Below are 23,857 nucleotides of genomic sequence, written 5' to 3' on the forward strand. Positions count from 1 at the left end.
ATCCAGGGATGTGTCGCACATAACTACTTTGTCTCATCAGTTAAAATGGGGAAGTCCTATGGTGGCCCATAGCTTTTGAATGGTGAAGAGTGAAGACCGTATATTGAGGAACATATGATTTTTTTATTTTTAATCAAAGGAACATATGATTAAAGAAAAATGGATAGATTTGCTTGTTTTAATATGAAAAGCACACTTAAAAATCAGGCAGATAGGGCGACGGATCACAAGTAAATAAATGGCCTATTTGTCGCTTATTTAATGGACACATGAAGGCATACAACTAGTACAAAAACAAGAAACTAAAGTAGCTGCCAGTCCACAAAACTAGCTCAGCAGTACAAACTCGAGTATAACTAACAATGGCCAACTTTTCCAGGTTTTCATGTGTTAGTTCCACAATTTCGCTGACATCTTTCAAGTTCAATAATTGCACACCAAAAGGGTCAATGAGTCATATTAGATTACTAGATTTTACTGTTTCTAGCAACGCAACCAAATCATATCCTGCAAGTGATAAAGGCACTTATAAAGATCATGAATCCCATGTGAAAATGGCCAAATCATGACTTATTTGAACTCGGAGCGGAGTGAAAGGGTTCTTAACTGCAGGGCACATGCAAGAAACTGAATCTGCTAACTTGAAGCATTATATTTCTGACAGTACACAAAATTTCATGAGCTTTCCAATGTATGGTGAAGCAGAGGAAAGAAATCCCATGCACGTCCATTGATTTCAATTGAATCAGAATTTCACGATGCAAAAACTAAGTATAAGAATTGCAACAGGAAATTAGTACAGATGTAGCCAGCAAGTCAAAATAATAATTTATTCAGAATCTTCCTTCTGCTTCTTTGGTGCACGGTCTTTATCCCCATTCTTCATCTTAGCTTCGCGACGCTCTCTCTTCACTCCTTTCGATTTGTCAGGTAGTGCCATATCTCCAATCTAAATGCAAAAGGATCATCATAAAATCTCATGCAAGCAAATAATATGCAGAACTGTAAAAATAACAAGTTCGTGATGAATCAAGGATAGAACCCATATATACATATACATACATAAGTATATATATACACATTTAAAGATAGAGAGATTATGCGTGAGGCTACGCCAATGCTGAGAAAGCAAATTTGCAGCCAGATAGAGAGATGCTATCTTACTACCCTGGTAGCAGGTTACCCTCCCCACATCTCTCCAAATAAATAATAGTTTTCTTACCTTCTGATCAGGAATATAAATCTTGCCAACCTTCCCTTGCACGGCATCTGCACTAACATTTTTAATCTGCAAGCAGAAACACAAGAATCTGGTCAGTGAAATGTGATTTATGCTGAAAGAGAATAGAAGAGTAGTTTAGTTCATCAAACCTTCTTCTTGGGCCGATCTTTAGCTGTTTTCATGGCTTCTTTCCTTAGGCTTTCATTAGGAAGACGATGACGACGAGCTACCAAATCCATGGAAGGGCCAACTTCTACCAGTTCAACACGAGGAACAACTGTGCCAGACTTTTTTAGCCTTATTGCACAATGAGTAAGGAATACACGGTTTGAAGATACAGCTGTACATACATATGCACGATCCAAACCAATAAGGTTCAAGTTTTCAACCACCTACATAAATCAGAAACATGCTTCTGTTAGTAGCCTTAAAAAGTTCAGAACTGAAAATGTGAATGGAGACAGAGAAATGGCAGAGACATACCTCTCCCCGCAGTAGATCAAGCAATACCTCCTTCAAATGTTTCAACTCATCCACACTTTCAAATCCTTCTCCAATAAAAGCAATGAAAGGTTTAGAACCTATGTGTGGAGCTACTTTCTTGTCATATGTAAACGATGACATGGGTTTAAAATTTTCAACCCCTACTTCTACAAGATCATATATGTGGTGATCATATGTTCGCCCAATTACAATATTGTTGGGCCGTTTCTTTGAGGTGGAACCATACTGCAAAATAAGAGCCATAGGATCAGAAATTGACGCAATAACAATTTCTTCAACACCAAGTATGACCAAAAGTATTTGGGTGTTAGTTTTGAAGAGAGGTAGCAACTTGCTGAGCAGCATTTCCATGCCATTTAAGTGCAAAATGCAAAAAAAAGCAGCAGCTCAATTTTGAAAACGCATGAAGATAACAAGAAGCATTGAACAGCAAATACTAGCAACCAATATTCTTTCTTAAGCTACACCAAAAAAACAAAGGAAAATTACAGAACAGAAAATGCTACTGTTTCTCGGCTGCTAACATAACATGTTGCAAGAGAAAATGCACTAAAGGACCAACATTATCGAAACTGATCAAGACCCACTTGAACGAAAGAACTCACCACAAAAATGCTGCAGTCCGTTTTCTGAGAAAAGAACTCCAAGGAAGATTCACCGCCGCTCTCAAATGGCCTTATATTATCATTCTTGCGGGTATATCTGATGGCATTATCTCTCTTTAGATGATATAAATCCGCCAAAACAGAATTCAATACGCTGCTCGTCTTTGTACCTTGAAGTATCAGGGTCTTCTTCCCAGTTTCAACCTGCGGCCACGGCATGAAACGCAAGCAATTATAGAAAAACTTACTTTTCACATCATAATTTTCGAGGTAAACAAACAAGAAAAACAACAATTAAAGGATTGATTAGCTCACAAGTTTTGGAGCTCGTTTATCGAGCTCGCGCTTGATCCTTCCTTTCTTGGGGGTTTTCACGCTCAACATGGTTGCTGATGATTCCTGCCAAAACAGATAAAAAATGGAAACCCATTGATGAAAAAAGAAAATATATTTTGTATTCGAAAATAGAATAGGAAAATTTTACCTGTAACGGCGAGGCTCAGAGGAAAATGAGCTTGAACTAGCGTGGCAGGAGAGGGGTTATGGAGGAAGCTAGGGTTTTAGCTCCTCTAAAGTAAAGGGGGCGAGAGATGGAAATGGGTTTTAGTTTTAAAGGAAACAGGCCAGCCTCGTGAACTCAGATTCGGGCTCTTTCCTAGAGCCCATTATAACAATATTATAATATTATGTGTCTTTAATGTGTTTCTTAACAAGAAAAATAAATAAAATATCTACTTCAAAAAATAACTAAAAGAAGCTAGGAAATTTATTTTTCCTCATATGATAGTATAAATTTAAAATTAAATTAGCCTCTTAAATTTAAAATTTTTCGTGTTTTATTAGACTTTATCTACTTGAATTTATAATATTTATTCGAAATATTAATTATATTTTAATTATAACTTAATATTTAAGTGGATTTAATAAAAGTTTTATTTATAATAGGTTGTTTTTAATGTTTTTGAAATAAGTAATTAAAAGATATCAGCTCCTTTTTTTCTTAAAGTAAAAGTTTTTTTTTTTTAATATTGTATTTATACAATGCCCATAAAACCAAATAAAAGAGTTAAAAAAAATGCAGAGATTCAACCCAGGCAAAGACAATAAATCAAACCAATCAGAACCACACACAAACAGAGTAAATCAAATCGATGACCAGCGATGCAAGAATACTGATCCAGCAACATAAGCACCGAACAATGTCAAAGCACTCCTCAATCCAAACAACCACCAAAACGGAATAAAGCAAATCATAGCGGCAATAAAAGAGATACCACTAATCAAAGAAAACATGCATTAAACAAGAAGCAAAACGAAAAGCCCTTGGATCAAAACGGTCCATTGCAGCCGTGAAAATGGAGACGGCAGAAATAATATTTCAGTTGCTTGTTTGATTGATGCAGGAAATATTTTCACCATAAATTACTAATTGAATTGGTAATATATAAATTTTATTTTAATATTATTAAATAATTTAAATTAATTATTATAAATTAAGTTAAAAATAAATTTAAAAATTATTTATTATATATACAATGGTTAATATAATTATTATATATAATTAATTTATTTTAATTCAATTAATTTATTTTTTAATAAATAATATATTTAAATTAAATAAGACTAATTATTATTAAATTGAAATATGATAACCGTCGATTTTCTCTTCTGGGATCAAAATCTATTAAATTTATCAAGTCACACGTAAGTAGATTGGCTCAATATTAAGTGGGCAGCCCTGTGATGAAAGGCGAACCGGATCGATTTGCGGATTTATCCATGAGAAGTCTAGTCCGATAATGCAATATAAAGTGTGAAGTAAGTTCAATTATTTCACTCAGCATGTACACGGAAGGAATTAAATATGAAATCTAGAGATAATTATACTTTGTACATGGCTAAAAATATGAAATTTTAATTTATTTTTTTTAAAATTTATTTATAAATTATTATTAAAAATAATAAATAAATTAAAATAAAACTAAATAAACTAAAGCGTAATTCACACTTTAAATTATGACAAAATAGAGTTATAAATATTTCATTTGTTTCATCTAAACACATATTATTAGCCTTTTAAAATGGCTAAAAAAGTGTAAAATAATAATGCTTTTAGATTTCTATTTACGAAATACTTGCAGAAATACTCTGATAAATACTCGGATAGGAAGTGTGTGTGAGTAAATTTGAGAGATTTTAGATTTTATTCTCTAATATCTAATTCTCATTTTTTTTAAAAATATATATATGAATTAAAAAATAATTCTCCGCCTCAATCCTCAATTCACATTTAAAAAAAAAATTATTTATAAATTAAAAAATAATTATTTTAATCGCTCAAACAACAACTTAGAGTCATTTAACCCCACCTAAATAAAATAGTATTAAAAACATTCTTAAAAATTTTAAATTATCATTAAAAATACATGCATATTATTAATTTTTGTAGGATAAATGAAAAACATAAGGTGTATTGGAAATTTAAATGACAACAAATAGTTTTATCTCGTCTTAATATAACTACATGTAATTTAAAATAATTATTTTATAAAATTTAATGACTTTAATTAGATTATTTTATTTCATCAGGATATTTCTAGTATTTCTAATAAATGTTAAAAGGCTTCAGCCTTTAAATAACAGGAAATCCCTCTCTTACCATCATTCATCAGCGGCAGGGTTCGTTGTCTGGAAACGAGCTTAGCTCTCTATTCCCCAACTCTTCCTGTCTCTCTATTTTCACTTTCACTGTTAATTTTTCATTTTGATCGATCTCTCTCTTTGTATAGTAGCTTCTTCTTCTTGTATCTATCTTAATTCTTTATGTACAAATAGGTCTAGGGTTTTAATTTTTTTTTTTTTTTAATTAATTTCCCTTTCAGTTTGTTATAAGGTTTTGGCGATAAAATCCTTATATTTATTATTTTTTCAAAATTTATTAGTTTCAATTTTGATGTCTTTGCCATGTAATTGAGAGTGGATTGGGGATTAGGAATTAGGGTTAGGGTTTTTGTTTTCCTTTTTTTTTACTGTAATGGATATGGAGAGTACTCGTAGATCGTTCGACAGATCAAGGGAACCAGCGGGCTTGAAGAAACCTCGATTGTCCGAGGACCAAACAGGCCTTAATGTTCGCCCTTTCCCTCAGAGGCCAGCTGCAGCACTACCACCATCCTCTTCTGCGAGATTTAGGGCTACGAGCGATAGAGACTCGGAGAGCAATGATTCAAGCCGTGGCGGCGCGTACCAGCCGCAATCGCAGCAATATCACGAGCTTGTGAGCCAATACAAGAGAGCTCTTGCGGAGCTAACTTTTAATTCGAAGCCGATAATCACTAACTTGACTATTATTGCTGGCGAGAATCTTCATGCTGCGAAGGCGATTGCTGCCACTGTCTGCGCTAATATTCTTGAGGTGATTCCAGCTTTGATTATATTTTGGTTATGGCGCCCGATTGTTGTTTGAATTGATTGTAAAGTAAAGTTATTAGTAGCTCCCAGTGAAGAATAGTAGTTGTCTTGTAAATACAGATTAATGACAACTTCTTGAGATCCAGCACGTTTTCATTTTCTACGGTCTCATGACAATTGTTGTAAGCGTCAACATGTGGTTATTCTTAGATGCCAATTACATCAGCCTTCAATTGGACAACTAGGGGCTTTTGTTGTATGGATGCCCCAAACCATCCATGTGGCAAATAAACTTAATTTGTGGAGGTTTTTATGCCTTTTGCCAATTCGATATCTATGATAGCACAACCCGTTTGCATAATCTATGTTTTGGAGTGGATATTTAGCAATCAATACAGGGTTTTTTTAAATTTTATGGGCAAAGAAAGCCAGCTTCCAGTGAGAATATGGATGTTTTATGAAGTATTATGCCATCAATTCATTACACCCTTGTGCACAACTTTCGTATTTCAGATATTGTTATCATTCCTCTGTGTTGAATGAAGTAACTTTTTATAGATTTATTTAAAAATTAAATGCACTTCTATCCTTTTTTTTTTTTTTTTCGAGGACTTAATTCTACAGTTCCACTGAGGCTGGGGGAACTCTGATAATTTTCTATTAGCTTAATTTTTGTGTGTTGTCATTCTGTACTCTAGTTAGAAGTGAAGCAAGGAATACAGTGGAACTGGAATTGGATAATAGAACAGAAGAAAGGAATGTTTCAATTCAACACCTCAGTCTGGAGTTGGGCTATGCTTGAATAATTTTCTTTTTTGAACAATGAAAGCTTAAGTTCTTTTTGATGAACATGTTGCACTGGACATCAGAACTTCATTCTTTCTTTTGGGGTTGGTTATAGCATCATTTTTGTGGAGGGATTACTATTGTTCCATGTTCTCATTGTAATTTACAGGAAAAGAGAGGGTTAATTCGGATCGTAACTGCAATTGTGTTGAACTATTTTTCTGACTTGCTATAAATATATGAATCTAAAATCTTTTCTATCCCTCATGGTTTTGGTTTTAGGTCATTGCTTATGCTTTGTATATCATATCTGATCATGAAAATAACTTGCAGGTTCCCAGTGAACAAAAGCTGCCATCACTTTATCTTTTAGACAGCATTGTAAAGAATATTGGAAGAGATTACATAAAATACTTTGCAGCCAGACTACCTGAGGTCAGACTTTCTTCTGTGTGACATCTCATTAGTCAGACAGACATGTCTTTCTGATAAATGGTACAAGTCATTTTTATAGTGTTACATGCAAGAATACTTGAGAATGCTATGGGTTATTTGCTTGAATCCTAGAGAATGCTATGTCAGAGAAATTTAACACCAGTAATACTTACATGCATATCTATATGCATGTAGTTATTTGCAAGCTTTCTTGTGGATTCAATAGTACAGTCAACCTAGTCACAGAAAATCTATGTTCTTCTGATGCAAAAAGTGTGTGCTTTTCCAAATGTATTATTTGGTGGTAAATTCTTTCTGCTTTTTAGGTATTCTGCAAGGCATACAGGCAGGTTGATCCTCCTGTTCATTCAAGCATGCGGCATCTTTTTGGAACTTGGAAAGGAGTCTTTCCTCCTCAGTCACTTCAGGCGATTGAGAAGGAACTTGGCTTTGCTTCTGCAGTTAATGGTTCATCTTCTGGTGATGCAACATCTAGGCCTGATGCTCAGTCTAGGCGCCCACAACATAGCATTCATGTTAATCCCAAGTACTTGGAAATACAGCGTCTGCAGCAGTCAGGCAGGGTCAGTCATCAATCATATTTAATATTGTTGACTTCTTAATATGTCTACTGAAGCATATTATTTGATGTTGATACCTTACAATCAAGATTTGTAAAGTTTGTGTCTATATGTTCCAACTGATAAGGGATCAGTCATAATTGATATTGTCAACTTCTTGACATGTCTTTAGAGCAGACTATTTGATATTGATACCTTACAATCAAGACCGAGAAGTTTATGTTTATAGGTCCTAACTGCTAAGGATATTTCTCATTCAGAGTTGTACACATTCCCTAAGAAATTTGTAGGAGATATTGAAACATGTATTCTGGTCTTTCATGGTTTCAATATCATTGCTTTTAATGTTTGTGCCTGCAATATATTCTGTTGCTGCATTCTAAGAAAAATTTTTAGTGACTGGTCAACTTATCTATGTTTGAAGGAAACTGTTGTTTTTATCCTAAATTTTTATCCTACTTATGGTCGTTTCTGTTTGTTCCTGTGTGATGAAGGCTAAAGCAGCGGCTAATGACTTGAGTGTTTCTATATCCAACTCAACTGAGGATACAGAGAGGCCGGAGAGAGCAGCTGGTCTTGGTGCTGGACGCTCATGGGTGGATCCTTCTGTTAAAATGCAAGTATGTGAAGGTTTCCCTTCTTTTGCCTGGTTGGATCGTTATGCTGTTATGTGTATTTGTCTTTGGCTCATGGTATAGTTTATTTTCAGAACTTTCAACGGTCTCATCGAGAAACTCCAACTGAAGCTGTTCAGCAGAAAATTGGCACAATATACGGAGATCTTGAATATAGTTCTGATATGTCAAGGAACTCGGATGTGGGAATTGGAAGAACTAGTGGAAGAATTGCTGAGCAAGGATCTGAAAAACCTTGGTATGGAGCTGGCAACAGTGTCACAGAAACAATACCTGGGCAAAGAAATGGTTTCAGCATGAAGCATGGATTTCCAAATTTCTCAACATCCAAGTCTGCTAATGTTGATTTTCTGCAACCTACGCAAGGCATTGCAAGTAAAAGCAGTAATGCGATGTCTGCTAGCTGGAAAAACTCAGAGGAAGAAGAGTTTATGTGGGATATGCACTCTAGATTATCAGATCCCAATGCAGTGAATCCTTCTAATAACTCCAGGAAAGATCGTTGGACTCCTGATGATTCAGAGAAATTGGTAAGACTGGAAGATTTAATAACCAAGCTTCTTAAACTAACTCCTGATCCTTCAGATTTATTGACATTTTCATTATAACAAAGTAATCTATTCGTTGAATAAAAATTTAGAGAGCTTGCACTGTTACACTGGAGGTGGAAAATAGAATTGAATTTTTTCTTTGAATGTTGCTCGAAGAAATTCTTAATTGAGATCTGGCTGCAGTGTCCATAAGGCATCCCAACAGTTTGTGAACTGTTGCTGATGCAATGATTGATGTTTCTTATCCTACTTCATCCATGTGCAGGAGTTTGACGATCAACTCAGGAAGCCACAAAGTGCACATGAGATTTTGTCAAAGTTTGATAGAGAAACTTCTGCTGATTCTCTATCCACTGAACAAAAAGAACAAGTTCCCTTTGGGCATCATTTGTCTTCACCGTGGCGACTTAAGGAGTCGCATCCAACTGATGGGCCAATAATTTCTGGGAGTTCTACTGTGAATACAGGTCAGACAGAGGGCTACTCTGCCACTCTTGGAAGGTTGCCTATGAAAGCAAGTTCTTCTGTGCCTAGAATGCCCATTCGACCACATATTGTTGGAGTCTCTGGCTCTGGGTTATCCGCGAAGACTTCATTAGGGTCAGGTCAACAAAGGTTTCAGACTTTGGGAGCAGCATCGCTGTCTGGACAGTCACCAATGCTCCAACGTCCACCCTCACCTTCATTTCCAGCACATTATCCACATCTGCAATTGCAGAATTCCATAGAGCAAGACCTGTCTCATCCTGATTATAAGGCGCATCAATTGTCAGGGAATTTGCTGCCTTCAAATGTTAAGCTCAGTAACTTGCAGAAACTGCAGGCCGAAGACTTGCCAACATCATCTCCTTCACTAACTTCTCAAAGAAGCCGCCAGTATTCTATTTCGCAGCCAAGACAAGTGGGCTCCAAACAGCCTGAATCCTCTGGTCAGGTTCAAAGGACACACCTAAATCTAGTTTCCAAAGTTGGCACTCCATCAACTTCTGGAAGTTCTACACCAGATCATTCAACTCCACTTAGTGCAGAAACTTCTGGCCAATCAAGTACAAGTAGTTTGTTAGCTGCCGTTATGAATAGTGGAATCCTCTCTAATATATCCACTGTTGGCCTTGCTAATAAAAATTTTCAGGATGTTGGGAAAAACCCAACAGAGTCGAGCATTAAGCCTCCTCTTCCAAGTGGGCCTCTTCCACAGATTACATCTTCTGGGACAAGGGTTGCGTCAGCATCAGCTCCTCTGTCACATGACGTCACATCAGTTACCTCAAATGTTTCTGAGAGGAAAGAAGAGCAACCACCATTGCCTCCCGGTCCTCCACCTTCATCTTTGCAAACTTCAAGTGCAGCAAATAAGGTAGTTAATCCAATATCAAATCTTTTAAGCTCATTAGTTGCCAAGGGATTGATATCTGCATCAAAGTCGGAGACATCATCTCCCTCACCGTCTCAGATGCCTACTCAATCAGACACACAGAACCTTGCTAACTCTAGCAACACTTCAACTTCTTCTCTTCCAGTTTCTTCTGCTGTTCCTGATGCATCCACTACAGATGAAGTTTTGTTGTCCAAACCTGATGCTGAAAAGCCTGTTATGTTGTCTCAACCTACTTCAGCAGAGATAAAAGGTCTCATAGGATTGGAGTTTAAGTCAGATGTAATTCGAGAATTACATCCGCCTGTTATAAGTTCACTATTTGATGATCTTCCACACCGGTGCAGCATATGTGGTCTTAGACTTAAGCTTAAAGAAAGGCTTGATAGGCACTTGGAGTGGCATACTTTGAGGAAGCCAGAACCAGATGATATGAATAAGGTTACTAGGAGATGGTATGCAGGGTCAGGGGACTGGGTTACTGGAAAGGCAGAGCTTCCATTTGGAATTGAGGCTTCCGTTTTCACAGATGAGTTAGCAGGGACAATGGATGAGGATGTACCAATGGTTTCTGCAGACGAGGATCAATGTGTATGCGTTTTGTGTGGTGAGCTGTTTGAAGATTATTATAGTCATCAGATGAAGAAATGGATGTTCAAAGAAGCAGTGCACTTGACCCTTACTTCAAGGGATGGGGGGATAGGAACTACAAGTGAGAATGGCGAAGGTCCCATTGTTCATATCAATTGCATATCAGAAAGCTCAGTTCATGACTTGGGACTGACAAGTGGTATTGAAATGGTAAGGTTATCTTTTAAAAAGCTTTCTAGTCTTAGCATGTCTGACCTTCTAGACATCTAGTACCTGTGTCTTTTGAAAGATTGAACAGCATATTTGTTTTGTTAATCCTTCAACTTGCACATTTCATTTTCACTTGCACTGTTATGGTGACAGGGCTTGCTCACTTACAATGCCTGTTAGCTTCATAAGTTTGGCAGAAGTTGCTCTATACTAATGCGTTTGCTTTCTTTTTATTCGCTCATATTGGTTTTGCTGGATGGTTGATGGACTCTTACTTCTTTGGTAGGATAAGGATGGATAATGCCTCACTTTGAAAACAAGACGCCATGACTGATTGGCAGGTAGAAGCATGCTGGAATTTCAGGCTTTACCATACATAAGGTTTGTGAATGGTCATATGATGCTAATTTTGTTATGCATCAAAATGATGCTGAGAGCTGTCTTGTAATATTCCTGCTTGTTCTCATCTTTTTTTTAGTCCCATTTCCCCCTTTATAGTCCAATATAAATACATATAAATGCTAGATAGCTTATGCTTCTTCACTAATGTGGTTGATGTGTTGTTCTTTTGATGTGGTGTTATTTGAGTTTTTGAAAGCGGGTCTGCACTCAATACCATCGTCTGATGCCAACGACAAAAGGGAATAACACTCTTACCATTTCTGATTCAGCTTCACATTTGGCTTATGTGCCTTCATAGCACTAGAATAGAAATGAAGCTGCTGCTTTCTTTCCTTTTTCTTTTTGTTCTGTCAGTTTTATCTCCCCATTTCCTTTTTTGGATATCTGGTATGGTAATGTTAGTGCATATACATTGTTGGTGAGACTTGGACGCTAATGTACTATGCTTCCTGTTTTCCCAACTGTTGAAAATTCGGATATTTCTTATTGGCCTCAGGGTTTTAGTGCTTTTTCTTGAATGGATGGTTCTCTATTAAAACTAGTGTTCCATGATCCGGTTATAATGGCCCTCCAGATCATACTTCGTGACGAACTTATTGCATTTAAATATTCAACTTGGACGAACAAGAACAGGATTAACTTGAGCTGTAGAGGAATGCAAGGGTAGTCTTTGCTAAGACATTGGGAGGGAACTGTGGAAGTAATGTGGTTTTAAATGTGGGAACTTCTACAAGGTGGAAAGGGAGTGCTTTTGGATTATGTTCTCTGTGATTATGTGAAGCCATGGCGGATATTGCACAAAAATCTACGTGATCTATGACCATCACATGAAAAAATGTGGATGAGATTACGTGTTTAATGTGAACGCCCTCATGGACCATGATCCAGGGAAAGAGCTTTGGAGGAATTTGATAAATGGGAATATATAGGTAACTCCAAATTTCCGTGAAAATCAGACTAGTTTCATTATCTGGGAAGTTTTAATAGCGCTTGCTATTATGTCACAAATATGCCAGTTTCCCTTGACCTATATGTATATATATTATATGTTGCGTAAGTGTAAAGCGCTCTCGTTTCCAGATGGACTTGATATAGAAATAATTCCAAGTTGAAACACAAAAATGACAAATAATAGCTAAATACTTTGGATTTCATAAAAATTGAAGGCCTTGCACTGGAAAATGGAAATCCATTAATCAACTTCACCAATATCATTTCTGTTGTTACAATACAAAGGAGGGTATGAGATTAATCATGTGGTAAACTAATTAATTATTAATTAATATAAACACTTCCAATTCCATAGTCCTATGTATATGTAATAAACTTATAGCATTGCGACTATAATAACACTCAAGGCTTCTTATGGTGTTGAGTATAAATGTAATCCAAGTGAGCCTCTGCTACCATCCTTCTCTTGAGGCATTCTTCATCTCTCTCATCACATTCATCTTCCTCTAAACCCATAAGCTGTGAAAAATTAACAAAGAAAACAGGGGAAAAAAAAAAAGATATAATTAAATGATAGTAGCCAATCAAAAAACGAAGTAATTTCATTAAAGAAGAAATTTATTATTTCTTACACTGGAAACATCTTCTTTTTTCCCACTGAATGAAGTTATTGGCAGCTTTGTAATCTCATAACTCGCTTTCTCAACTGTGAAACAAAACATATATATAGAGAGACAACAAAACTAATAATGAAAATAAGAAAAGGACATGTGGGTTAATTAATTAATCAATTAATACCTAGTCTCGGAGGCAGCAGGAGACGAGCAGATGCTGAGGATAGAAGAAGAAGAAGAAGAAGAAAGAAGATGAAGACGAAAGAGTTTGGCTTCATAATTGCTTGGCTCTATCAATAATCTAACAATTATTTAGGAACAAGAACCAGTGGGTGTCCGAAGAAAGGCGGTGCAAGGTGGCTTATATAGCAACAGCAGCCAACACAGAAACAGCGAGAGGGGTCTGGGGAAGGGCCCTTGATTAGGTCACGCATGGTCGGCCTCAGAAATCCAAATTATGAGTGAGCGAAAATCAATGGCATTAATTTAATATTTTCAGTAAATTCGTTTGATAAGATTTTTCTATTTAATATTTAATTTAAAAATTGATAGTATCAAAACTCAATTGAATAGTTTGTTTTTTAAATTGATTATTATTAAAATAACAACTTAATGTTAAAAATAATATAACATAATAACATATGAGTTTTAAAAAAATTTAGAAAAAAATTTAAGGTGAAATTTAGTTCAATAAGTGAAATTGATTAATAAATAGTTTAAATTTAAAACAAAGGAGCTTTGAATCAAAGTAGGCTGTGCTGGCCACTCTTAGTTGAGTTGGCAAAGGCACTAGGAATCGTTTGGTGGTCAGAGTTCGATTTTTATTAAATTTTATCCTCCAATCTGAAGATAAATAAATAAATAAAAGAGAATCGTCTATATTTTGCTTCCCTTACTCGAATTTCTATTTTTATTTTTGTCTTTTCTGTTTTATGTTTATTTGTTTATTTGTGTTTGGTGTGAGATTTTGAGTTTTAATTGCAATTTGAGTCTCAATTTTCTCCTCCTCTTTTGGTGATAATGTAGTTGAATGTTTATGTAGTTTTGGAGGTTGTTTTGTAGTGAGTTTTACTTTCGATTCAGTGGGAGCTTTTTTACATGCATGCAACGAAATAATTTCAAAATTTATACGACCAGACCGCACCGTATTTAACTTTCCTAGATTATAGAGTGATCGTCAACAAGCATAATTTGGTACCTTGTCCTCTTTTGTTCGTTGCCCTTGAATGTCTGTTGGAGGGGCTTGATTTTTCTAATCGGTATTTGGCTCGAGGTCGGGTTCATTATATTGGTCTGGTGGGTGGTGCTTGAACATAAAGACAATGGAGTACTAGAACATAGAAAAGCTGAGGCAGTCCTGCTTTTGGGCTGCTGCTGTTTGATTGTTTGTAGGGCCAAGTTGTGCAATGGATTTGGCTGGGTTATGTGTTTGAGTTACTTTGGACTGGGAGTTTTGATTGTTATCTCTATACCAAGTTATTAAGTTTTGTTCTATTTATAGTAATATAATGTAATATTACAGATTAAAAAAAACTTTTTAAACAGATTTCTGAAAGATAGTATAGAGTTTACTCGCATGTTTGATTTTAACACTATATTTGAATTGATGAAAGTAAGGAGGGAAGAAAAATAAGGATGAAAACTAGAAGACAAAGATTTTTGTTTTTTTATTAAGAATATAAGAGGGATTAAATATGGCATCTTATTAAAAATATAAAACAATATCAAAATATATTCAAATAAAACTAAATATATTGAATACAACGATAAATTTATACTTTAGATTTTGATAAGTGATTTTAATATAATTTAGTTAAAGTTTTTAAATTTCACTCAAAACAATTTAATTTTACTAGATAATTAATTTACTAAATAGGAGATGAGAAAATTTCTGATAAAATAAAGGAAAAAGACAAAGGTCGATTTCTTTCTCTTCATAGTACTGCATGTTGTGTGTACGAGATAGGCATGGTTTAATTAAAAGTTGTAAAGAGGGTCAACAAGTCAACCTTGTAGATCGGCGTGGCCGACAGCTGTCTTCCGCTCCCCTTTATACAGTACTAATATTATATTACCTGAAAATTTTTTAAATTGATCCGGTACATTATACGTAAAATAAATAATAAAATAAATTCTATTTATTTATGTTTTTAAAATTTGTCAAAATTAAAAATTTTATTTTTATTTTTATTATTTAATTAAAATACTATTACACTTTATTTTATAAATTTTTCATTTTTTATTAAAAATTTTAATTAGTTTATTGCAGTGTACTACAAATTATTAAGTATTTAAAATTATAGAAAATAAATTATATAAAATTAAAATTATAAAAACTAATAATATAAATATTTAAAAATAAAGTAAATTAACTATACTTTTAATTAAAAATAAATAATGCAATTTTATAAATATAATTACATTTTAATAAGTAATTTCGATATGTAAGCCTTTCTAACAACACAAAGCAAGTTCTCAACACTACAATACTTAGATTGAAACAAAACAACTCTCCCATTCAGAACCATATGAAACAAAGTAAAATCATAAAACAAATCAAATATTTCCTCGCATAATTTTTTGTTTTTTTTTTACAAAAATTTTATTTTGATAACTGTTATAATGAAGCGAGATCATGGGCACTTGGACAGCAGTTCGATTTAATGAATTGATTATTAATTTACGGTTGATTCTGTTAGGTTCTTTCATATTTGATGAGAGAGGAGACCTATACGATAGAAAAGACGGTCAATGATCAACTGGAAATGCCTTCGATGCTCAATCAATGGTCATGGTCCATGGTTAACTGGAGATCCTTCACTTCCTCCATCGAATAAAGCTCTATCAACTTCTGATTCATCTCATCCGTAATACATGTTCGAGAACAAGCTCTATATTGTTCATGCATAATATAAAAATATCTTGAAAATAGCCAATCATCAAATTTTTTAAACCTGACTCTTTCATATACATGCATTCCTTTTCCGAAACAAAAAAACTTTTGCTCTCTACTTCCATTGAACCTCACGATCATATAGTAATTGAAAGAACTTTCGATATGTCTCATGAATAACACTACGATCTTGTAACAAACGAGAACTATATCGTGCTTTAATGATATTCCGGCACTTCTCTAACTCCTTCTTATGTATCTCCTTCTTATATATCTCCTTCAGATTTATATCCCATTGATACAAAACTGAACCACAATCTTTCAACCGATCATTCATATTTATTAATATCCTATTGTGCCAATTATTCAAAATAATTTCTTTATATTGTGAAAAATAAAGTAATTAATTAATTAATTTTTAAATTTGAATCTTTTAATTTCTCACGAATAACCATAGATCGAATTTCAGAAAAATTGGCAAATGATCAGAAGTAGTAATACGTATATTTATATACATGTAATGACTGATCACCCTATATAATTAAAATAGAACAAGACAAAGATTAGGAACTAGTATTAATCTATCACTATCAGCTAGCCAAGGGAAGGGATAGAAGATCATCTCCTCTGAAAATTCTATATCTTGGTAATTTAATTATATTATAATTAAAACCCTAATACCCCAAAACAAAACAATTGTATATAGGTGGGTGTCCCCTATATTTCTTTCATTTTCTTTTTTACATTTTAGATATTTAAAAATAATCAAAACTGATTTACTTTTATTAATTCTTAGTACCCTCTTTTACATTGCAAAAAAAAATGCTAAATTATTAATTTAGTATTTATATATTTTTGAATTTTTTTAATTTTAAATATAATTTAATATCATCAAAACAAGTTTCTTTAAGATTTTCATTTTTTTTTAATTCATTGAAAAGGAGAGGAGTGAATTTGAAGTGGATGGTGACATCTACTTTAACCAAATAAGAAAATTTAAAAAGCATCATCTTTGTGGTCAGAATCCTAAACCAATAGGGCAAGATGATAATAATGAAGAGGACTCTCATCCACAGTTTGATTTATAATTAGGAAAAAAAAAACTGATATGATAGATTTGTCCAAAGTAAGAAAAATAATTGAATAAAAATAAAATCTAGCTTATCATGTTATATATTTTAAGACAATTGAAAATGAATGTCTGTGAGAGTGGGTTACACGTATATTACTTTACTTTTTCAATTATAATATTGCTAACCCTTTAATTAGAGTTTTTGGTTTTTGGTTTTTGGTTTTTGGTTTTTGGCTAACTTAGATTCCCACCCACTAAAATAGAAATTATTGCCAAAATAGAAGCATTTTCCATGCATTACGCAATTAATTAACACTAATCTTATGCACTCTAGGCTACAAGATTTTAGAATCAATATTCTAATCTCTCCTTCTTTTACCTTCAAAGAAAAATTTTAATTCAATTCAATTTATTTTTTTATATAATATTTTACACTTATTTGAAAGGATTAATTTTGAGAAATTTTAATTTTTTTAAATTTTTATATTTGATAAAATTAATAATATATAATAATTCAATTATATTGAATTTTTGTGATAATTAATTTTGAATTAAAAGTAAAATTTACCTAAATTATTAATATTTGGTAAGAAATGATGGAATTAATAATTTCATAATAATTTAATTTAATTATTTATTTATTAATAGTTTTTTATTTAAAATTAAAGAATTCAAATTTTTTAATTAAAAAATTTTAATTTTAAATAATGTTAAAATCATACCTGAGTTTGTAAAATTTTTTTTTAAAAAAAAAATAAATTAAGTCAAATATAGACTTAAAGTTATTTATATTAAAATTAATTAATTAGCTTTTAAGAACTGTATTTTTATCCTTTGTATTTTTTATTTATTTTAATTTTAAATTTATTTATTATATTTTAAATTAATAAGTGCTCTTTAAAAAATTAATTTAATTTAATATTAATTATTAATGTTTAATGCATTTATAATTAATATTAAGAAATTTATTGTATTATTTTATCAATTAAAAAATTATTTTTTATAATTTATAAGATTTTTATTTTTAAAGAAAATAAAATTTTTCTTAAAATTTTTTAAATTATTTTTTTTTTACAAAATAAAAATATCACATGGAGGAATATAATTATAAGACCGGTGACGGTGATTATTATAAACTCGATATATTATTCGTTGAAAATAAAAATCACTAAAATAAAGCTGATTAAGAAAAAAAAAGCATAAAAAATTAAAATGGATTGCAATTAAGGATCATAGAGAGAGATTCTAATTTCTTCCAGCTAGATTCTCCCCCAATTTAATAATTGGATTTAAAATAAATTCAGTTAATTTCAAAATAAATTTAAATCGAATTTAGAATAATTTAAATATTATATATAAAATAAATATTTTTTTCTTGTAAAATAATTCACATTAAAATTCAAAAACTTGGCAAAGAGTATAAAGCCCACAACAGAAGAAGAGAACAACAATCAAACCCAGACCCAACTAGCCCATAAGCCCACAACAATAATCTTAGAAGTTAGAAGTCTGCAGAAATATCTCACTTTCCCGCTGCTCTAATGTCGTCAACTATCAACCAATAGGAAACCCAAAATTGAGCTCTAAGCATGGCCAGAAAATCAATCCAAGCCACCAAAAGCTACACAATCATGCACAGAAACTTGTCGAAGACACAAAGAAGCAAGAAATAGTTGCAATAGAGGCAGAAGAAATCAAACAAATAAATTTGAAATGATACCTGTCAAAACATTTATCGACTTAAAATATAAATTTTTGATAATTAAAAGAAAAATGAATACCATAACATTTCGTTCCGTAATAATCATGAAAAAGTCTATACGAGATAATCCTGTAATGTCTAATCCATTAGTTTTAAATTATCACTAATCTCAACCGACTAAAATTAAACAAATAGAGTTGTCGTGAATATAAATCCAATTAGATCAATATAAAAGTATCAAACAACTAAAATCAAATTGGTAAAATCAAGTAAAATTACCTCCAAATCGAGAAGAGACTTGGAGGCTAAAGTCTTATGACTGCGGACGAACAAAAACAATACAACAAACATCCATTGTCTCTCGCTTTCTCTCTACAATTTCCAATATCAAAACTCGCAAGGCTCTATATTAAACGAATTCGAATTCACAAAGTGTTGGTACCAAATTTCAAAACAAAACGGGGAACTTATCATTGTTGGTTTACTTGCTGTAAGTTACTTTGAAATAATAGGATAGCCTTGGGCTTTAGAATCCTTTAGCCCATGAGACTTTCATTCTACAAGAAATAGTCCACTTAGTGGCAGTAGTAGCCTTCAGTGGATTTTTGGCACCATCACTGATTATAAAAATAAATATTTTAAAAAATTTTAAATTTTAAATTTCATTCATTTCTTACATTTTAAAAATATAAAAAAATCAATCAGATTATTCTTAATCGATAAATTAACAGTAATTATTAGAGGAGGTAGTATATTTTATGTATTATTTAATTAAGAAATCAATAAAGTAGGAACACATTGTAAAATAAGTTAGGGGGCCGATGGCTCCACTTGTCTCCGCCCATAAACTGATGAATATCGTCTTGTGATTATAATATTGCTTCCTTTATCAGTTGCGTGTGACAATTAAATACTACTTTTTAATTCATAAACTACCCTATATATAATAAGAAAGTGTTGGAAAAAAAAAAAAGAAAGTGACGATAGGGACAATAGGGTTAATTTTTTTTTTTTTTTTGAATTTTTGTTGGAGTAGTTTTATACAAATAAGGATTTATTTTTATTATTATTATTATTTTTTAAATAAAAATCAAGAATTGGAGGAATATAATTTTAAATTTTTTAAATTTACTCAGATATATATCATATCAGACTCAGACTAAGTATGTGAGTACAAATAAAGATTTATTATTTATTGTTATGAAAAACTCTCTAACGTCGTATAATTGGCTGTCAATATTTTTATTTAATTTTTTTTTTATTTAGAATATTCAAAATGATTATAGTTAAATAGAGTTAAAATCAATTAATTATAGCATTATAGAACACAAAATCCAATCCATAACCAACTTAAATTAATTCGATCGGTCTAAGAGTGACTTTGAAAACTAACTGAAGCGACAATTGTGAGAAATCTGCTCCTCATACACGCAACACCACCACCACCGGCTCACTGTAGCAAACACGCATACCGAATTGATACACCCATCATAATTCACCACCAGCATTTATATCGCACAATCACCGCAAGAAGAGTAACAATAGAAGGAAAGCGCACCACCCATCTATCCACACTGCCACCGCCAAAGCTGTCCAGAAGAAACATGCAACAACCACTTCTCCACCTTAACTGAAAAGAATCAAATAAGAGAAGAACAAACGGGTAATGATCATAACTAAGAATAACAATTGAGCCACCACTAAACTGAGACCCTATATTCAATATTAACATTATTAAAAAAGAGTGGACTCTTAGCGTTCCAGTTCAGTATAGCCAATGAAACAAGCAAACTTAGTATTCTAGCACCAAACTTACCAATCCATCATAGTATAATCAAAACTTCCAACCACAAAACCCACACAACCAAAACAGAAAAAACAATACCACACCACAAAACCATATTTATGAGTAAAGAAAAAGTCCATGTACACAACGGGCAAAGACAGAGAAGCCCGATACCACCAAAATCATAATAGAATATCCTCTTCATACAAATAAATTTCTTCTTGATTTTATATAATTTAAAGAATAATTATTATAATTATTTTATATAATATTTTTACCATACTTTTCACTCATTAATGACTAAAAAGTTGCCACTGTGATAAGTTAAGCTTATATAAAAATGGATATTAATCTTGAAACTATATACATATCGATAACTGTTGGATTTCTAATATTCAAGCCGCAGTTGAGCTCATATTAGAGGGTCAGGCCGTAATTCCATCAAAATTCAATATGCAGGCTGTCCTATTAATACATAGTTTAAGACACGTTCAAGCAGACCATGTAGAGCAAGGCTCGAGTCCAACGGAAAGAAATCAAGTTCAACTGACTTGATGGGTCAATAGAAGAACAAATCCCTACACATCCGAAATCATGTCAACATAAGTATCAGAGAGAATTAAATAGTTATCTGACGATAGAGAAAATGGGAGTCCATTGATAGAGCCAAATTTAGACCCATTTTCCATATTGATATTTATGTTAATTTACACATTTTCTACCTAATTTTGTGGTTTTAACCTTATTTTGCAGAAAATGGAGTAAAATGGTAATTTGGTAAAAAATGGTCTTAAATCTGCCCAAAAGAGAGCAAAACTGCACAAGCATGGTTTGCCCAACTTGTTTGCCCAAATTGAAGCGAAGCTGAAATGAAGAGGAAAAGTGTTAGCTGACTGACCAGGTTGTTTGCCCAAACAAATTGGGCAAACAGTGAAGCAAGGCAGAAACGATGCACAGACAGTAGGCAAGACAGACTGTTTGCCCAGTCTGTTTGCCCGCACAACCTGGGCAAACAAGGACCAGGGACGCAGACAGCACAGATGACAGACTGTTTGCCCAGTCTGTTTGCCCATGCAACCTGGGCAAACAACACCAGCAACCAGCAGACAGTAACTTGCGGGAAAAGCAAAATTTAAATGTCCAAGAAGGTTTTTCCCTCCCAAACACGTGTGGACAACTCAGCAAACCCTAAAGACAGCTCAGTACTCAATCCCACATATTTAGGAAGGCAAATCTCATCAAAATACAATTACTTTCCAAGAATTCAACTCCAATTGGGAAAAGGAGTCCCAACTCAACAAGGAAACCCTAGGGCAGCCTCTCCAGCTTTAAAAGGGCATGCAAACCAGCAGATCAATTATCTTTGGATCATCTTTGGATCATCATACATCCTCGGCAGAAGCTGCACCAGCAGCCGCACCACACCAGCAGGCCAATTGGCCCTTTTTCTCCTTCTTTTTGCTTTCTTTCTTTTCTTTTATGTTAGTTTCAGCCATGAGTGGCTGAAACCCTTTTTCTAGTTGAAGAATAAGGTGAAACTTAGGTTGTTTATGGATCGGGAGATCTGAACCTTTACGTTATTCTTTTATTAATCAGTATTTATGCAATTTTGTGCTTAATTCATTGTTGCTTTGTTGTTTTGATCAAATTGGCCACTTGATTCTTGATTGCAAAGTAATTCTTTGTTAGTTTGGATAATTTTTAGTCCGTAATTGCTAGAATTATTCAAACACAAGTAACCCTTGGTGTAAAAACCTAGGAAATCGCATAATCTAGCAATATCACCATACGTTTGGGTAGCTAGAATTAGATCTCTCTATTTCTTAATGCAATTAACAGTTGTTAGATGCCAAAGGCCCAAGGACGTTCCTTGGCAACTTGTTGATTAGTGATTAATTAGAGGACGTTCCCTAATTAATCTATGCTTAAGGAGGGATATGGTTGGTGAGAAGCGTCTTCCACCTCCATAACTAATTTATTGAGTTAAATAAGAGAATATAAGTTTCAATGATCAATCCCAACAACTAAAGTGGATCCAACTCTTCAACTAGGCCTTTCTCATTATTGAATTTCTCTACTTTAATTATTTGCTTTTCTCTATTGCTTTCAATATTAGTTTAGTTTATCAAACCTCAAAACTCCCATTTTACTTTTATTGTTTGTTTCTTTACTTGGTCTTGACAAGGAAAATAAGTAAGTATCAATTCCTTGTGGATTCGACCGTATTGCCACTATCTGCAAGTTTATTGTTGATTGTTTAATAGGTTTATTTTTGACGGCTTCGACGACCGCTATCAAAAATTGGCGCCGTTGCCGGGGAATTGATTTAACTTATTTGTTTTTTTTTCATGATCAGATCTGGACTCAAGAAACTGATTCATGGATAAGGTAAGTATATCTATTCTCACTGCCCAACTTTCTGAACTAACCTCTGTTGTGAGAAGTTATGTCATAGGTCAAGCTCAACAACTTCAGCAGTCTCGGCCATGTGGGATTTGCGCATATGTAGGACACCCAACTGATCAATGTCCTACACTTTATGAGGATTACCAGCAAGTACATGCCTTTGGAGGATTCAATAGCCAGCCAAGACATGATCCCTACCTTGATACCTACAATCCATGTTGGAGGGACCACCCGAATTATGACTATGCAAGGGCTGACTACTACCAAAACTATCAAGCCCAAGCAACACCTCAAAACTCCCATATGGAACTTGAAGAGATGGTGAGGAGGTTGGAAATTTCTGGGAAAAATCTCCAACAGCAAGTGGATCAAGTGGTCAACACAATGAACGCGCACATATTAAGAAGAGAGGAATATCTTCAAGATCTATGGGACGATGACGAAGGTTCCCAAGAAACAGACCGAGCTGCTGAATCTAGCTGCAAAATTGTTGAATCAGCCGCTGTCCAAACAACACTTGTTGAAGCTCCTGCCATCAAAGAGACAGCAATACATACTGCTGATGCTGAAAATATTGCAGCACCTGCTGTAAAAAATTCAGACTCTGCTGCTGTCCAAAAATCAGCAGCTACTGAAATTGCCCCAACCGAGCCTGAACCTGCTGAAACTTCCACAATTACACCAGAAATTGCTGAACCCGCTGCTGTCCATAAATCAACAATTGCAGAAATTGCCCCAACTGAACCTGAAGTTACTACACTTGCTGAACCAGTAACATACATCACAGTACCGGCATCTGCCAAAGCACAGTTTGCAACCCCAGCTGCTATCCAAAAACAAGCAACTGCTGTGTTTGCCCAAACAGCACAGCCCACTGCTGTATTTGCCCAAACAGCACAGCCCACTGCTGCTGTGTCTGCCCAAACACCTGCTGATGTGGATCAAAATGGTGTACTAACCAATGATTTTTGTAGGGAGGACAGCCAAGAAGATGAAAGAAGCCAAGTAGAGCTGAAACGGACAGCAATGAACTGCTGCATGCAGAGGACAGATTGTTGTTTGCCCAAACAGCCTGGGCAAACAAGCAGACAGGAGGTAGAACAGGCAGATTACTGTTTGCCCAAA

At 33.8% G+C, this 23,857-nt stretch overlaps 3 protein-coding genes across 3 annotated transcripts; 1 reads left to right on the forward strand and 2 right to left on the reverse strand.

Annotated features, from left to right (window-relative positions):
- Positions 1–618: 618 nt before the first annotated feature.
- LOC110620504 (ribosome production factor 2 homolog) lies at positions 619–2,974 on the reverse strand. Its single transcript, XM_021764272.2, has 7 exons — positions 2,816–2,974; positions 2,647–2,730; positions 2,332–2,535; positions 1,706–1,951; positions 1,372–1,614; positions 1,223–1,288; positions 619–949 (listed from the first exon to the last, which is right to left on the reverse strand). Exons 2-7 carry the CDS (start codon positions 2,713–2,715, stop codon positions 830–832), a joined length of 948 nt encoding a protein of 315 aa, XP_021619964.1. The 5' UTR covers positions 2,716–2,730; positions 2,816–2,974; the 3' UTR covers positions 619–829.
- A 1,999-nt stretch (positions 2,975–4,973) lies between these two features.
- Positions 4,974–11,803, forward strand: LOC110621360 (polyadenylation and cleavage factor homolog 4). The gene is made up of 7 exons (XM_021765620.2): positions 4,974–5,746; positions 6,862–6,963; positions 7,290–7,547; positions 8,039–8,164; positions 8,254–8,709; positions 8,996–10,906; positions 11,193–11,803. Exons 1-7 carry the CDS (start codon positions 5,366–5,368, stop codon positions 11,205–11,207), a joined length of 3,249 nt encoding a protein of 1,082 aa, XP_021621312.1. The 5' UTR covers positions 4,974–5,365; the 3' UTR covers positions 11,208–11,803.
- A 674-nt stretch (positions 11,804–12,477) lies between these two features.
- On the reverse strand, positions 12,478–13,225 carry LOC110621393 (putative phytosulfokines 6). The gene is made up of 3 exons (XM_021765674.2): positions 13,058–13,225; positions 12,892–12,965; positions 12,478–12,778 (listed from the first exon to the last, which is right to left on the reverse strand). The coding sequence occupies exons 1-3, from the start codon at positions 13,149–13,151 to the stop codon at positions 12,662–12,664; spliced, it is 285 nt and encodes a 94-aa protein (XP_021621366.1). The 5' UTR covers positions 13,152–13,225; the 3' UTR covers positions 12,478–12,661.
- Positions 13,226–23,857: the final 10,632 nt, after the last annotated feature.

The sequence above is a fragment of the Manihot esculenta genome, chromosome 8 (genome assembly GCF_001659605.2).
Source record: "Manihot esculenta cultivar AM560-2 chromosome 8, M.esculenta_v8, whole genome shotgun sequence".
NCBI classification, from domain to species: Eukaryota; Viridiplantae; Streptophyta; class Magnoliopsida; order Malpighiales; family Euphorbiaceae; genus Manihot; species Manihot esculenta.

Bases quoted from the DNA above. Each gene is read 5' to 3' on its own strand.
- LOC110620504 (XM_021764272.2), bottom strand. From the start codon at position 2,715: ATGTTGAGCGTGAAAACCCCCAAGAAAGGAAGGATCAAGCGCGAGCTC. The intron at 1,289-1,371 runs GTTTGATGAACT...TTCTGCTTGCAG, and splicing joins AAGATCGGCCCAAGAAGAAG to ATTAAAAATGTTAGTGCAGA. The intron at 950-1,222 runs GTAAGAAAACTA...TTTTGCATTTAG, and splicing joins TTTATATTCCTGATCAGAAG to ATTGGAGATATGGCACTACC.
- LOC110621360 (XM_021765620.2), top strand. From the start codon at position 5,366: ATGGATATGGAGAGTACTCGTAGATCGTTCGACAGATCAAGGGAACCA. The intron at 7,548-8,038 runs GTCAGTCATCAA...TGTGTGATGAAG, and splicing joins GTCTGCAGCAGTCAGGCAGG to GCTAAAGCAGCGGCTAATGA. The intron at 8,165-8,253 runs GTATGTGAAGGT...GTTTATTTTCAG, and splicing joins ATCCTTCTGTTAAAATGCAA to AACTTTCAACGGTCTCATCG.
- LOC110621393 (XM_021765674.2), bottom strand. From the start codon at position 13,151: ATGAAGCCAAACTCTTTCGTCTTCATCTTCTTTCTTCTTCTTCTTCTT. The intron at 12,966-13,057 runs GTATTAATTGAT...TTTGTTTCACAG, and splicing joins CCTGCTGCCTCCGAGACTAG to TTGAGAAAGCGAGTTATGAG. The intron at 12,779-12,891 runs GTAAGAAATAAT...AATTTTTCACAG, and splicing joins AAAAAGAAGATGTTTCCAGT to CTTATGGGTTTAGAGGAAGA.